Here is a 14,598-nt window from a genome sequence, read left to right as displayed (position 1 = left end):
GAGCCGAGCCAAAACTGTGCCGAGTCTCGGGGAAAAAAGCTGTGCTATGTGGTGAGTTTTAGTCATGCAGAGTGGCACCTAATCCTGCGGCTCCCTCTCCTAACAGCAGACAGGTTGTTGAGCTTTTTAAAGCCTGATATCTGTTGAATATTCCAAACAGAAACTGTCATTAAATTTAATACATGAGGTCTAATTAATCTTTGACTGCCATCTGGTTATTACTTTCTGCGCCACGCTGAATCTGAAATCTGTTTCTTTTTCACACACAGTCAGTATCAGCTCATCAGGGCCACATTGTTCTGTTCACTTTAGCTCCGCTGCTCGTCGCGTCGAGGGTTTGCTTACACACGAGCTTCTCATTAACCGACACCGAGAACGGGATCATCCCAGACGAGTCTGAGTTAAAGTGCTGCTGTTATTCTCATTAAAGGGGAAAATACTCTGATTCAATACAATGCAGTTGGTGTCTGTAATCCCTGCAGGCCAAAGCACTCCGGTTTCATAGTATTGGATCTGTATGATGTCATGAGGGGCCAATCAGAAAAATACTGTAACTGTCTTGTTATAGCAGTGGTATGGTTTCTAATCACTAATATGGTAGCAGTGGTTAGAGGGTTGGTAGTACTGATACAGCAGCTTGGCCTTCAAGCCTGCTCACATCAAATGTTATATACAAAAACATGACATTGGTCCTTGTTGAGTTTTTAATGTCTCTTAGAATCATTAAGTTTCCTTTTTAGACTCCTCCAGGGCCGAAATTTTCCAAAATGAAAAATATGCACATATTGAACAAAATGATTTCCTGTTAGAGCTGGGGTACCATCTGGAAAACTCCAGAGCTGTGTTTGAATTGGATTAGACTATCTACTGGTGTTTTGTTTCTGTGGCACAACTTCTGATATTTCACATCCATTCATCCTCTTCCACTTATTCTTGTCAAGTTCATGGTGCTGGAGAATATTTGATATATGAATCTACGGTTTCAACACAACCATTCTTTAGCTTTAGACAGTCGAGCTGGAGGCTCATGTTGATTTCAGATGGAATGACTCAACATAAAACTGTTATCATTTTCCACAGGTGATTAGAGGAAGAAGCTAAAATCATCCAACATTCAGTTTGTTTCTGCCCTTAGATAACACTTACATGAAACTATTAATTAAATTTAGACTGACCAGTGGATAAAAACAAACTGAAACCGCCGGCTTTTAGTTGGGTTCAGCTTCACTGTAAAGGCAGGCTTACAGAAAAAAAACAAATCGGGGATTTTCCCCAAATAATTGAAGATGGTGAAGAGCGAGGGTGAAACCAAAAGAGCTTGGAGACTTGGGGAAAGCTCCAAGGCAATATTGAGTTGGCTGTATTTCCACAAGATCAGGAAGAAACATTACCTGCCCAGTTATTAGTGCTGCCACTCAGCAGCTATTTGAGAAGTTATTTACAAGAACTTTTTTATTATATGAATGGAGAGGGAACCATCCATCCATGCACTTTCCGAACTGTTCATCCAGTTTAGGGTTGCTGGAGGGCTAGAGCCTCTCCCAGGTACCACAGGGCGGGAGGAGTTTTTGTACTTAACAAAACAAATTATCTACTAAAAATAAAAATACAGAAATTATAATAATAGTTATACAATCAGCATTTCTGACTTCTCACACCAGAGCGCTGATAAAATTTCATACTAATTTACAATATCATTACTGTAGGCCCTCAGAAGTATCAGGCAGTAATTCTTATGCAGACAGAGTGGAGGCCACTGGTTTGGTTTCAGAGTGTTTTACCAGGTTGAGGATGTAGTTGAGGCGTTTCAGCTCGCAGTCGATGATGATCTGGAAGTCCTTCTTGTAGTCGAGGTCAGCCAGCAGCTTGATGAAGGCCGGCTCTGTGAGACTGTCCAGGTTAACCGAGGTGACCTGCCAACTTCGTTCTGCCGCCGTGTCCAGGATCCTCTGCAACACTGCCAAACCTGAGGGAGAGCAAAGTAAGACGGGAGCCGCCTCAGCTGCATTTAGTCATAGACAAGATGACATGATTTAAATTTGGATAATCTAATTTTTTTAATAAAATCTGTATTCATTATAAGCTTTATTAAGCTTAACTTAACATCAGTGTCCAATAGCTATTTCACCTGACACAGTCCCAGTGACTGATCAGGTGGACTCAAGTAACCCCCATCATCATCTAGTATTCATTTAAACTTCTTTAAACTGGATCTTGGTTACTTTCAGTTTACCATTTACTTTGATCAGTTTATCAGCTTACCAACAATCAGCTATGGTCAGCAATCATATCTAATCATTCATCTATAACAGCTGGCTTATTAATCCAACCATGAAGCCACTGTTTTTAGCTTCTACTTCCTTTAACAGCTATTCACTGTTACACGACCAACATTAAAACTAGAACGGACACAGGAAGTCATTTTGAGTTGATCCTGTTTAACTGACAGCTTTTCATCATTTAATATTGTTTGTACCTAACAGATTTATTTTGGGATTTTTTTCATGCCCATCTGTGCTTCATCACTTTCACTTGCTAAGCTATATTTTAAGTTTCAGAATAACCATTTTGTGCTGCTAAATATTCCAGTAAGAATAAGTCATTTTTATTTCAGCTCTTTATTATACTTTATCAAATAGATTTGGTTATCTGTAATGTTAACTAAAATTATTACTTACTGCAATATTTTTAGCCAATGGTTTCCAAAATTTTATTCCTAATTATAGAAGCTCCTTGAACTGTTCCTGTATTATAACATTTTTAGCTGTTTTAACTATTTTGTTTCTCAGCTATCTAAGCTACGTAGCAATCCAACCATTGTTCAGCACAGCGGGAGGGGGGGGGGTATAATTTCTTCTACTCCATGACTTTTAACTAACTTAACTTTTCTGCTAAACCTGTTCAGGTTCATTAACTTAGTGAAAGTTTCAGTGTTTCTCAGATTGGTTAGGCTAATCTTTTGCATGCTCCGTGACTACTGTATATGTGACTCTTGGGCTATTTACTGCCGATTGGGAACCACCAAATCCGGGGTTTTCACAAGGCAGAAATTGTTTTGACCATCAAACTGATTTTCAGCTTCACAACTTGCAGACCTGCAACTTGAAAAGTAGACGAGTAACAGACGTTTGAGGTAGTGATTAAGATCAGCGGACTCATTGAAAACTGTCTCTGACTTTTACAACTTTAATTCAGAGCAAGACAATAAAACTTATTTTTCATTAGCACATTGTATGTCGTAATTATGACTAAGAAGTTTTTTACTTTTTTTTTGAGAGCCAGGTCTCAAAAACAAAACTTATAATGAGAAATATTATGAGAAAAGTTTGAGTGAGTGGGAGATATCATCACTGAGTCACTTGTTTGAAATGTTATCAGCTCATTGAATGAGCCTCATTATTTGTTATCTATCCCATATGTTTAGCTGCTGGTAGGCAGTTATCACTGAATTACAACGGTGACCCAGCTAAAAGGAAGTACAGAGTGTTTCCAGATTCAGACTGCATCAAAAGTCCACATTAACTCGAATCTCAATCAAGTATGATTATTCTGAAGAGGATTTGTTGAGTATGTTTTCATGTTGATATGAGATACAGTGTTTATGACCTTCAGAATAATTGTCCTACGTTGAATACAATATATTTGTGTAAACCTGCAGCAGTCCAACAGTTTACCCGGAGAGTCTGACTCTGAAACTCATCCCAGCTGTATTATAGAGTGACCTTTCTCTTTACTTAGAAATGATCTCTGCTTCCTTTGATCTTTGTTGGAAGATATCTTTTCTCCAGCTCTTGTTGCCGTTTGTCAGCCTGACGGATTACTTTTCAAAGACGCTTTGCTTCAAACTGCCGAACGAATGCAGAGATATGTTTTCATGTCAGCTGCTGAGGACTGGATTTGAAGAGGCAGTGGCTCCTCTGACTGAATGTCAAACTGTTTTGTAGTTTTTTTGTTTTTGTTTTTGTTTTTTTGTTTTTTTTTTTGGGGGGGGGGGGGGGGGGTTAGCGGAATCAGCCTCATGTGATGTCTGCTGTTGGGCTGCCACAAACGATTATTTTGATAGTCGACTAATCAGATCATCATCCATTGGACGTAAAACGTACAGCTTATTTACCAGCAGCATCTGCTCTTATATAACTATCATTAGCTTACAGCTTTAAGTGTTTAAGGTCTGTGCTAACTGAAAATAAAGACAAGATGATAGTTTATTAAATTGTAATGAAATTTGCAGATTGTTTCGGTGAAGTTTAATAAACTCCTTGCTATCTAAAATCTAACAGGACACCGGAGTAAATTCTGGAGCATCTCACACTTCTGATAATCAGCTGTCTGCTTGACGTTTATTCAGCTGTGTAAAAACTATAACTTTAATCTCAGCCAAACCGATTTACTCAGGAACAAATAAAATACTGAAAAAAGCCAAACAATAACATTTTTAAGTTATCTAAGTGACTTATATATATGTTTAACCTGAGTAGTGAAAGACGGCGGTGGGTTTGAAAACGATTTGCCGGGAGTCCGGTGTTCTCACGGCGCTAGTGACCTAGCCCCCGGCTAGCTATCGAGCTAGTGGGTAACAGACGTCTCCGAAAACGTCGGAGCGCTTTTGAAAATATGTGGTGTCTTGATAAACTGAGCAGATATTTGAGGTTTACACAGCTACATTCTCGCCTGAAAATATGTTAAACGTTTATTTTGTGACCCAGAAAGAATAATAAGAGTAATATTAAAACTAACTAGCTGCCGCCATTGTTGGAAACTGAGCTGGGCTGCGCTATGAATTCTGGGACACAGCTTCTTCTTCTTCGGGGTTTAACGGCAGCTGGCATCCTTGTACATGCAGTGCTGCCATCTTCTGTTTCAGTCCGTTATTACACTCTTAAATCCTGCTACTTATTCCTGCGTCTTTTAGGATCTTACAAAGCTTCAAACCGACGCGTCGACGATTAAATCAGTCGTCGACGATTTTGATAGTCCACGTAATCGTGACTAGTCGACTAATCGTGGCAGCCCTAGTCTGCTGTCTGCCTCAGGCTGGACTTGACCCGTGTGCCACTTCAAAAAGCTGCTTCACATGGAGACGCCACAGATGCGATTTTATTTTTGTTTAAGAGATCGCATTTGACTGAGAAAATAAATCAATGTCTGTGATGGTGTTGAAGTATCCAGGATAATACCTGAGAAGCTTATTCAGAGCAGCACAGACTCTCTTATCTCGCACACTGCTTCATCTTCTGTGCTGTGATATATTATTTAAGCAGAGAAGCCTGACCTTAAACAGTCAATGGTCAAAGAAACATGATACACCAGCTGGCCTCGGGATCAAACCTGGAAGATACATACTGGATGTGATTTTCAATTCAATGACATTTTAGAAATATAGTGGTAAATCACAAAAGCAGTCGCCTCAGTGCACGTAGTAAAGACTACAATGATACAGAGAAAGCTCCAACAATCAGACAACTTTCCCCCTGAAATCCAGGCTCAGGGACAGGTGGGTTGATGGGAGAGAGGCAGGACAAACACTTGCTAGTACTCATTCTATTGTAATTCAACTAAGTGCTGGAAATATTCCTTCTAGATTTTGCTCCATATTGATATAAAAACCTCATATATTTGCTACAGATCTGATCTTCATAACACTGAAGATCAACCACAGAAGGTTGGTCCACTGTGGTCACTAAGGGCTGGACAGAAATGGTACTCAGGCTGTGGTTTTTAATGATGCTCAGTTGCTACTAATGATCCCAGAGTGTGCAAATAAATTATCCCCATAATTACAATTGCTTAGCTGACAGGAATGGCACCCAGTGTGGTCTTTTGCTGCTGCCCACCAGCTTCAAGGTTTGATGTGTTGTGCTCTCAGAGATGCTCTTCTGCATACTTTGGCTATATTTAGTTATTTGAGTCTCCATTGGCCTGTTCTCTAACACCATTATGGCATTTTGTCACAGACAACTGCAGCTCACTGCATAGTTTCTCATTTCTGACATTCTCTGTAAACCATAGAGATGGTCATGATACCCAGACCAGCCCACTGGGTGCTGCAATCCACCAGGGCTGCCCTTTGTGAATAGTTTTGGTCATACATTTACACAGGAACTGAAGACTGGGACATAATTTGTGAGCGTAGCAAAGCTATCCCATGATTCTGTTTTTAATCCCAGACTCAGGAATATCTGAATCCCAGTGTTTTCTCATATTTGCTGCACAGTTTTACAAAGTCTCTGAGAAACTGCTTTATATTAAAGATGATGGTTTGGAAGAAAGTCTTGAAGCTAATGCTAAGCTGTTTGGACTTTATAATCACATCAGACTCAGTTCGATATTGATTGATTTCTTCTTTCTCGTCTGTGCTTCATCAGTGTCTGCTGGGAATCAGCTGGTCAAATCAACTGGTGTGAAAACAGGTATGTGTGAAAATGTCCTGGGCGTGGAGCGACTGGGGCGAGAGAATCAATGAGTAAAATAGGTTTTCTGCAGTATATATATATGAACGTATTGTGTACATATGTAATATTTGCACATCACCACATTTAAACTGTATGTTAACAGGAAACAGGATCACCTTCAGCTTTGTTACCTGTTTGTATTCTGGTTCTTTGTGTCCCTTTCTTACTTGTGTGAGCGTCAGCGTCCATGCAGGTGATGCTCACAGCCATAAGTATAGTGGATTGAATGCTTGACACAGCTTGCTACTAAATGTTTTTGCACCTATTTCTGCCGCGTGACCTACTTTTTCAACATCCCCTTTAAACCTTTCAGGGTCTTGAAAGGATAGAACAATTTCAGGAGAACAAGCCTGTGATTTTGCCCACAGCACAAAGCAGAAAATGATCCAGTTCTAATCAACTGTGGTTAAGGTGAGGGAGCTGCCTGGATGGCGAGTGCAGGAGGCAGCGCTCAGGACTACTGCAGTAGCAGGCTGGCAGCTGAAAAAGCAGCTACTGTACAACAGTCTCACAGTAGCAGTAAACCCAGCACAGGGCTGCAGTGCATGTGTGAAAAATGCTCTGGGGTGTATTCGATGTGAAGCTAGCATCCCCTTTTCAAATGGAGGGAAAGGTATTAGATCACTGTGCTGGTTTTCCTGCTCAAAAGAATCAAAACCTTTTCTATATCACTGCACTTTTCCTACCAGTGACCCTGTTACTGCTTACTCACCCCCCGCTCCTCTGCCTCTCAGCCGGCAAAAATAAAATCATTCAAATTCTCAATTAGTGCATCTTCACATGTCTTGTAGTGTGTTTCTACAACCTAACAGGGAGTTTTCTGCTCTGTGTTTAAAAACGCAATGAGTCAACACGCAGAGTAATCATATCAGCATTTTACAGTACACACACACACACACACACACACACACACACACACACACACACACACACACACACACACACAGTGTTCAAAAGACAAGTCAGCAGAATTCAGATAGACTTCAAAGAGCAGAGAGAGACACACTGAAAAAGAGACTTCAAAGATACTGTGACACGTGCGCAGCAACACCTCCTCCAGCGTTATTACCTCAGTGTCTCACACTCAGAGCAGAAGATTAGACGTCGTTACAATCAGCAGACTCGCTGTGTGTGTGTGTGTGTGTGTGTGTGTGTGTGTGTGTGTGTGTGTGTGTGTGTGTGTGTGTGTGTGTGTGTGTGTGATACATGGGAACATTAGTTTCAACAGGGGGACAAAAGGCAATTCAGTGCTAACATCTGATGGATGAAGATCAAGTGCTGAGCTCCAAAACTTCTCTAGTCCTCTTTGACTCAGCAGGTTAGATAATGTCAGTTTTAATTGCTTTCAAACTGGGTTCTGCAAAGTAAACACCAACACTTTCCCAAGAATATTTTTACACACCTACATACTTTAAGAATAAAACTCTTATAAATCAAATAATTGATTTAAACTGGCTCAAACTGCAAGACACCTAAAGTTTCAGGCATGAGGGAAAAAAAGGAAAGAGAAATACAAAATATCTTCCAGAGGAAGATTATTGATCTGACACATGTCATGACAAACATGAATAAATCCATCCATCAATCCCACTTAATGCTTGGTTTGCATGGGACTAAATCCCTGCTGTTGGAGCAGCACTTCCATGCCTCTTGATCCCAGAAATGATTTCATCATAGCTTCAGCTACACCATTAGATAATCATCCATGATGGAATCACTGGACCAGTGGAATAACACCAGGGTAACCGGTGACCTAAGATACCAATAAACAATACCAGGCCAACTGAGGAATAAAAAGGCACCACCAAGGGAAAATATTAGGCAAACCAAGGCCGAACAATAATATATATATATTAAAACTAATAACAAGCAAGGGGTGAGTACTGGCTGAACAAAGGGCCAAAACCAAGCTATGAAATCAACACAAGGCCAACCAGGGGCTGGAGTCGGGCTTCCTACTGATAGCCAACAACATACCAACAACTGGAGACATCCAAGAGTCACAAACAAGGCTAAAAAAAATCAATACCAGCCTGTTCTACTTCAGGAAACAGTAAATTCCTGCCAACACATCGATGTATCAGTATTAATACTGAAATAATTCATAGCTTCCTGCAGAATAACTACTGTCAGAGAGCCTTCCTATTGTGTTCTTGCCTGTTTTACTTAAATAAAGGACCCAAATGTTTCTTTCACTTCACCTCTTCCTCATAGGGATGTGTTAAAAATGGACATCAGCAGATATGTTGACCATAATTGCTACTATCTGAAAGAAATTATGCATCTCCTCTGAAAGGTAGCTGTTCATTAAAGCCCATACACTGTCAGTGTTTACAGCTGCTGCACAGGCTCAGCTCCACAAGTCAAGTGTGTTAATGATAATGCACAACCTTCAATTAGACATACAGCAAGACACCCACGCTGACAGGCCAAGTGTCAGTCACTGCTGAGGACGGAGAGAGAACAATAGTGAGAGACAGAAGACTCAAATAAAAGAGCGAACGAAAGCAGGGATAAAAACAGGTGTAATGATTTTTAAAATCATAGACTCTAATCTGCCCTTTTATAATATGATGCCTGCATATCATTTACCTCTAAACAAGTGATAAACAGGAAGTAAAGATGAGGACAGAAAGAATAAAACCAGGTGATGGAGAAAGATGAGGTGAGAAAATATGAGGAAAGCAAAACCAGATATTTCAGAAGAAAAACTCAGGAATAGAAAAAAACAAAGAAGAGAGAGGGGAGGAGCAAAAACGGAACCAGTCCAGGGATAAAACACCCGCCCTACCATCATCACACAGCCCCTAACCCAAAATTAAGGTGCAGTATTCTCCTGAACTATAGCTGGCGCCACTCAGACAATCCTGGCAGATAATAAGAGCTGATACAGCAAGAGAAGAACTCAAAATGTTTCCTGTTTTTTCCACAAAGTCTTTAGTTTTCAAACGACTGCAACATCTGTTTGTCATTGTAAACCAACACGATCGTACGCTCCTGTCTCCGACCCAGGTCCGGTGGCTGCGGTGGAAAATCGAGCCGACGAAAGAGCCACAAATACTGGCTGTGCTCTGGAGCACAAATACACAATCACATGAATGATGAAGTTCTGCAGTCTGGTTATGTCAAACAAGTCTTAGCTAACACTAACCAACAAAACTGGAAGGCTAGCTTGAGGTCAACACTGTGCTAACAGCTGCTCCACTCTGAGGAAACAACAGGAAGTAAGACAGAAATATTTTAGTTTAAGAATAAATGCGACTGCATGACTCAGCATTACTGTCTGCGTGGTGCTCACTACCAAGTGTTAACATTTGTTGGCTGTCACAGTCTGAACTCTGCGCTCGTCTCTCCCTCAGTTTGCAAAAGTAGATAAAAAAAAAGCTGTCATAAAAACACTTATTTTTACTCCAGCAGAGAAGAAGAAGCAGCGCTCTCTTTCTCTGCTGCCTCAGCCTGTAATGTGTGTGCTGGTGCATGAAAGTGCACATATTTGTGTGTGTGTTGGATATTAAACTGGCGATGCGGCAACAGTTATGTCAACGACACACAGACACAGAGTTTCATGTTCAATTACACAGAGACTGCTCATTTCCTCTCCCTGGTTTATTTTCTTTACAGCTGCTGCCCGTCCATATGTCCAGCTTTTTTTCTCTTTTAATAAGTGGACGCAGCTCCCCGCCGTCCGCTTTAACCACGTCGTTGGTGAGCAAAAAGATGAGAAAATAGAAAAAAATAAAGAAGCAGCACAAGATGAAAGGAACATGTAAAAGCTTTCTTGATCCTCTGGACAGTTCAGAGAACACAGGAGAGGAAACGTTTATTGTCTCAGGTCAAGGATTTTTACCTTGAATGAGCCCACAGGAAAAAAATGGTCTCAGTGAGAGGACCCGAATATTAACCGACCATCTCCACCGGAGTGCAACAATCAGAGCCCAGCCCTCCTTCAAAAGAAACCCGTTTCTACTGTCAGTATCTGCGACTTCATTCCTCAAGTTTTTATATCTGACACATCAACTTCTTCCAGTTTAGCTGGCGCTGTTTTTGACTTATCAGAAAAAGTACTTATCATCTGTATAATCTAACAGTGAAACAATATTTAACAGAACTAAGTATGTGTGTTTAGAAACTATCAACAGGGATCAAATAAAAAGAAAATTGAATCAAATGTTCTGCTGGAGGAGAAATGAAGGAACAAAGAAGGACGGACAGCTGTGCAGTCGTAGCTCTTTCTTCTCCACAGTCTCAGCAGCGTTTTCCACATGGAAAAGATTTATATAAATCCTATAAAGTTTGTTTCTGTCTTTGGTGAAACTTGCATGAAAAGCATACAAGAGTGAAAACAGATATAAGATCCCTTGAAAAATTATATAAATGAAACTTGGATGTTTTTGGATACTTGGGGCGACCGTGGCTCAGGGGGTTGTGAAGCGCATCTGTAGCCGGAAGGTTGCCGGTTCGATCCCTGGGCTCTCTGTCCTGGTCGTTGTGTCCTTGGGCAAGACACTTTACCCTACTGGTGATGGCCAGAGGGGCCGATGGCGTGATATGCCAGCCTCGCTTCTGTCAGTCTGCCCCAGGGCTACAACTGTAGCTGCCTCCACCAGTGTGTGAATGAATAGTGGAATTGAAAAGCGCTGTATAAATGCAATCCATTATTATTATTACTTACTAAAACAATATATGAAAGTAATGAGAAAGTGGCCACTTTCATGAGTAAATCGTATAAGCCTTCTATGATTCACTATATGAAGTAGGCCACATCTGATGCAAGTCTTTTATAAGGTTTTTCTATTTCTTTTCCATGTGGGTTACTCTGATCAGCTTATTGAAGTTCTCTCAGACATTTAAAACATGTTCACTCGTGCTGTATCAAACTGAGTAAATAACATTCTGCTGTGTATGGTTACATGTGGCCATCAAATCAAATCAGCCCTGTATGAGATCAGCGGCTGTGATTGGTCCTTCGCCAGCGAGGGCGGGTGGAAATCTGTCTAAATGGAAGGAGTGCAGGTCGGACTCTGCAGAGCTACAGCTCATAGATCTTTGTGGTTTTCCTCACTAGAAAAAAGTGAAAACATCTTCAGATCCTCGACAGAGACAAAGAAAACATTCCTAAAAATCCTTCAAATGAGAGTGAAAAAAACAACCTTTACAACATGGAAGGACAGGAAATGTCAGACTGAAGGAGGAAAAGGTGAAAGGAGACGAGGAGGGCAGGGCTCAGAGGAGGATGAAATGATGGAGGGCTGAAAACACTTCACTGTAACTACTCTGCTTTCAGCAGGCTCTCACATCTGTAAGTCTGTATCCATGGCAACAACACAGAGAGACAATTATGGGATGAGTCAGGTTTGATAACTTTTTATCTGTCCATGTGTTGAATAAGGTTCGAACACGCCGGCAAGTTCATTTATGTAATAAATGGCGAGGTTAGTGAAGTCGTACACATGTGTTTGTGGTGTACACACACACACACACACACACACACACACACACACACACTAAATAGGCAGAGCTGAGCCTGTGGCTGTGAGTCGTCCACCAGCAGCCAAGCAGAAAATAGGCTCTCAACACTGCGTTTACTGAGAGGTACAAGCTGAGCGTACAGAGAGCAGGAACAGAAGAAGAGACGGAGTAATGAGAAGTAACAAGACGACGAAGAGAGGAAAGGAAGAGGAAAGAACGAGGCAGGAAAAATAGGGAGAAGGAGAGCACGCTTGCACAGAAGCTTTTTCTCTCATGTGAAAGGTCATTCCAGTTTCCTCACATAACTTTACTCCAGGCCAACTTTTTAAATTCAGTCTTTACCTTAGTCCAGATTTCTTATAACATAAAATCCAACTTTTCCTCTCTAACCTTTCTTTTCAGTTTTTCTGTCACATGAATTTGAATTAGTCAGAACCATTTCAGTCCACTGCTGCTTAGCCATCCATTTTCTTCTGCTTTTTCAATTCAGGGTTGTCATGGTTGGGGAGGGGTGGAGCTTATCCCAGCTGGCATGGAGTGAGAGGTGGGGTAGACCCTGGACAGGCCCCGGCCTGTCGCAGGGCTTTGTAGTATTTAAATCTGTATTTTATGGAAAAGGCTGGTTAAGTCATTCGTTTCAGACACTTTGAGAATTCTTCCAGTTGCAGTATCCAGTCCTTCAGTCTGATTCTCCTCTTTTTCACACATTTCTAAAGAGTAAATAATTGAGCCTGAAGTCAAAAAGAAACGAACGAGTGAATTCGGATTTCTGAAAACCATTTTTATTTCTAACTACTTAAACTATTACTGCAGTCTGACTGAAGCCTGAGTGTTGATTGACTGTTCCATTTCATCCCCAGCAGGGACCCTCCTGTTTGTCCAGACGCTGAGAGTGGACGTAAATCAGAGCTGAGCTGGAGGCGCTCGGCCTCAGGAAATCCCCTCTGCCTCCAACAGACAGCCAGTGTCCTCAGCAGATGTCGAGGAGCAATAACATCAGACAGACTGCACTGCCGAGGCAGACAGCCATGCACTATTACACCACATAGACTTACAATAACACTTCCCGGGTAGATGTAAAAGAGGCAATAAGATTAGACAGTCTGCTGCCGACTGCCAAATGGACTATAACAGATCACGGGCTGCGGGGGGACACTCGGCCCGGCGCAGGAGGGAGGGAGGCCGACCAAGCTAACAGACCTTTTTTGGTCAATTCTCCAAAGGTTGTTGTTTGCTTGAACCAAAGAGCTGGAGGTGAAGTTTTCAGGACACAATCCAAAGTTTGTGTCTGCACAAGTGAATCTTTCAGTAGTCAGACAAACACTGAGTTCATGTTCAGCAGCCTGAAGTCAACCACAGAGACGTGTCCTTTTTTTGCAGCTCGTTATGATCAGCTGAAATTGCACACGTGGCAGACGTTGTTCACTATTGTCACGTCTACAGTTTCAGATGGTCTAAAGTCTTTGTCTGTATGAATGCAGAGCCTGAGGACGAGGCTGCAAGCATCTGCAGTGATCTTCTCCTAAAAGCGCACGCAGCTGCAGCTAGAAGGCGGAGTGTGAAACTGTGTCACACATCAGAAGAAGCCATCGGAGCGACACGCTGATTTACTGGAATACACATCTGTAATTACAGCCATGGCGCCACGTGCCTGGATGATAGCGCCGTGAAAGCGATTAGCCTATTAGCTTTCATTGAGCACACTGAGCTCTTTCCTTCCTGACTGTTAAAAATAAAACGCCGTACAACACTTCCCTCGTCACGCACACTCACACACTGCTGCTTTGACTGTTGATTGATGTCTCACATATTTTGCTAATATCACAGATTGATCTTCTTTTATGAAATCTGCTGCCAGTGGACCCGTCCGTGTTTGCGTTTGGTCAGAACGATAAGGTCTGCGTTAATTCATCGAGTTGACAACCAGCTTCTTCTTGTTTCTCTATCCTGGATATGCTGACCCTGAATGCTTCAGTGTCAGACCAACCAGACATATTTGCCCCTTTTTCTGTTTGCTGACATGAGAAAACGTCAGACTTACTGCAATGTTACTGTAACTCATTGTTTGTCATTTCTAAAGCTTTGGTTTTGTAATGAAATAAAATAATCTTTTTGTTTTTATACCCACCGAGAGCATCACGTTAACATTACAACAAATTGATTTCTAAATCCAGGTTTCTCTTACTTTCAGTTCTCCCCTCAGACTAAAGAGTCTGAGAACATCGAGAACGAACAAACACGTGCTCTTTAACCCCGCCCCCTCCTCAGACCCGCACACTTTGCTCAGGAGTAATGTTGCACTGCTTGCTGAACAGGCACTCCAACACGAAGCTTGATACAGAGAAACCATTTGTGCTGCATGCTGGCGTCCTCACCTGATTCAGAGCTGTACATGTAGACGAACCTGGTCCAGTAGAAGTGCTCGAGCAGGGCCATGAGGGGCTCCTGCAGCTGGGGCCGCAGCTGCAGGACGAACTGGTTGTTGGTCTGCACGGGGAAGGACGGCGTGACGAAGCAGACGTGCAGAGACCCGCAGAAGGACATCAGCATGTTGACCGTCCGCCGGTCGTACAGACCCATGATGGCGTACACTCCCTTAGAGAACTGTGAGCAGACTGGTACAGAAACACAGAACAAGAGGGTTTCATTAATGTTTATTTAGATCATTTTTGAATGC

The 14,598-nt window shown here is 41.8% G+C and overlaps 2 protein-coding genes across 6 annotated transcripts in view; one reads left to right on the top strand and one right to left on the bottom strand.

Annotated features, from left to right (window-relative positions):
• LOC120734041 overlaps positions 1-14,598 on the top strand; it is a 299,153-nt gene that overhangs the window by 103,906 nt on the left and 180,649 nt on the right. The gene's annotated exons all lie outside the window — the stretch shown is intronic.
• Positions 1-14,598, bottom strand: part of LOC120734028 (glutamate receptor 1-like) — a 103,112-nt gene that overhangs the window by 46,018 nt on the left and 42,496 nt on the right. For all 5 annotated transcript variants that reach the window (XM_040032585.1, XM_040032586.1, XM_040032587.1 and 2 more), the window contains exons 3-4: positions 14,297-14,536; positions 1,782-1,966 (exon numbers count right to left, since the gene is read on the bottom strand). In XM_040032585.1, coding sequence (XP_039888519.1) covers positions 1,782-1,966; positions 14,297-14,536 — 425 coding nt within the window. The remainder of the gene's footprint in view (positions 1-1,781; positions 1,967-14,296; positions 14,537-14,598) is intronic.

This window comes from Simochromis diagramma, unplaced genomic scaffold (assembly GCF_900408965.1).
Source record: "Simochromis diagramma unplaced genomic scaffold, fSimDia1.1 OVJJ01000216.1, whole genome shotgun sequence".
Lineage (NCBI taxonomy): Eukaryota > Metazoa > Chordata > Actinopteri > Cichliformes > Cichlidae > Simochromis > Simochromis diagramma.
This window is presented reverse-complemented; position numbering and strand designations above follow the sequence as displayed.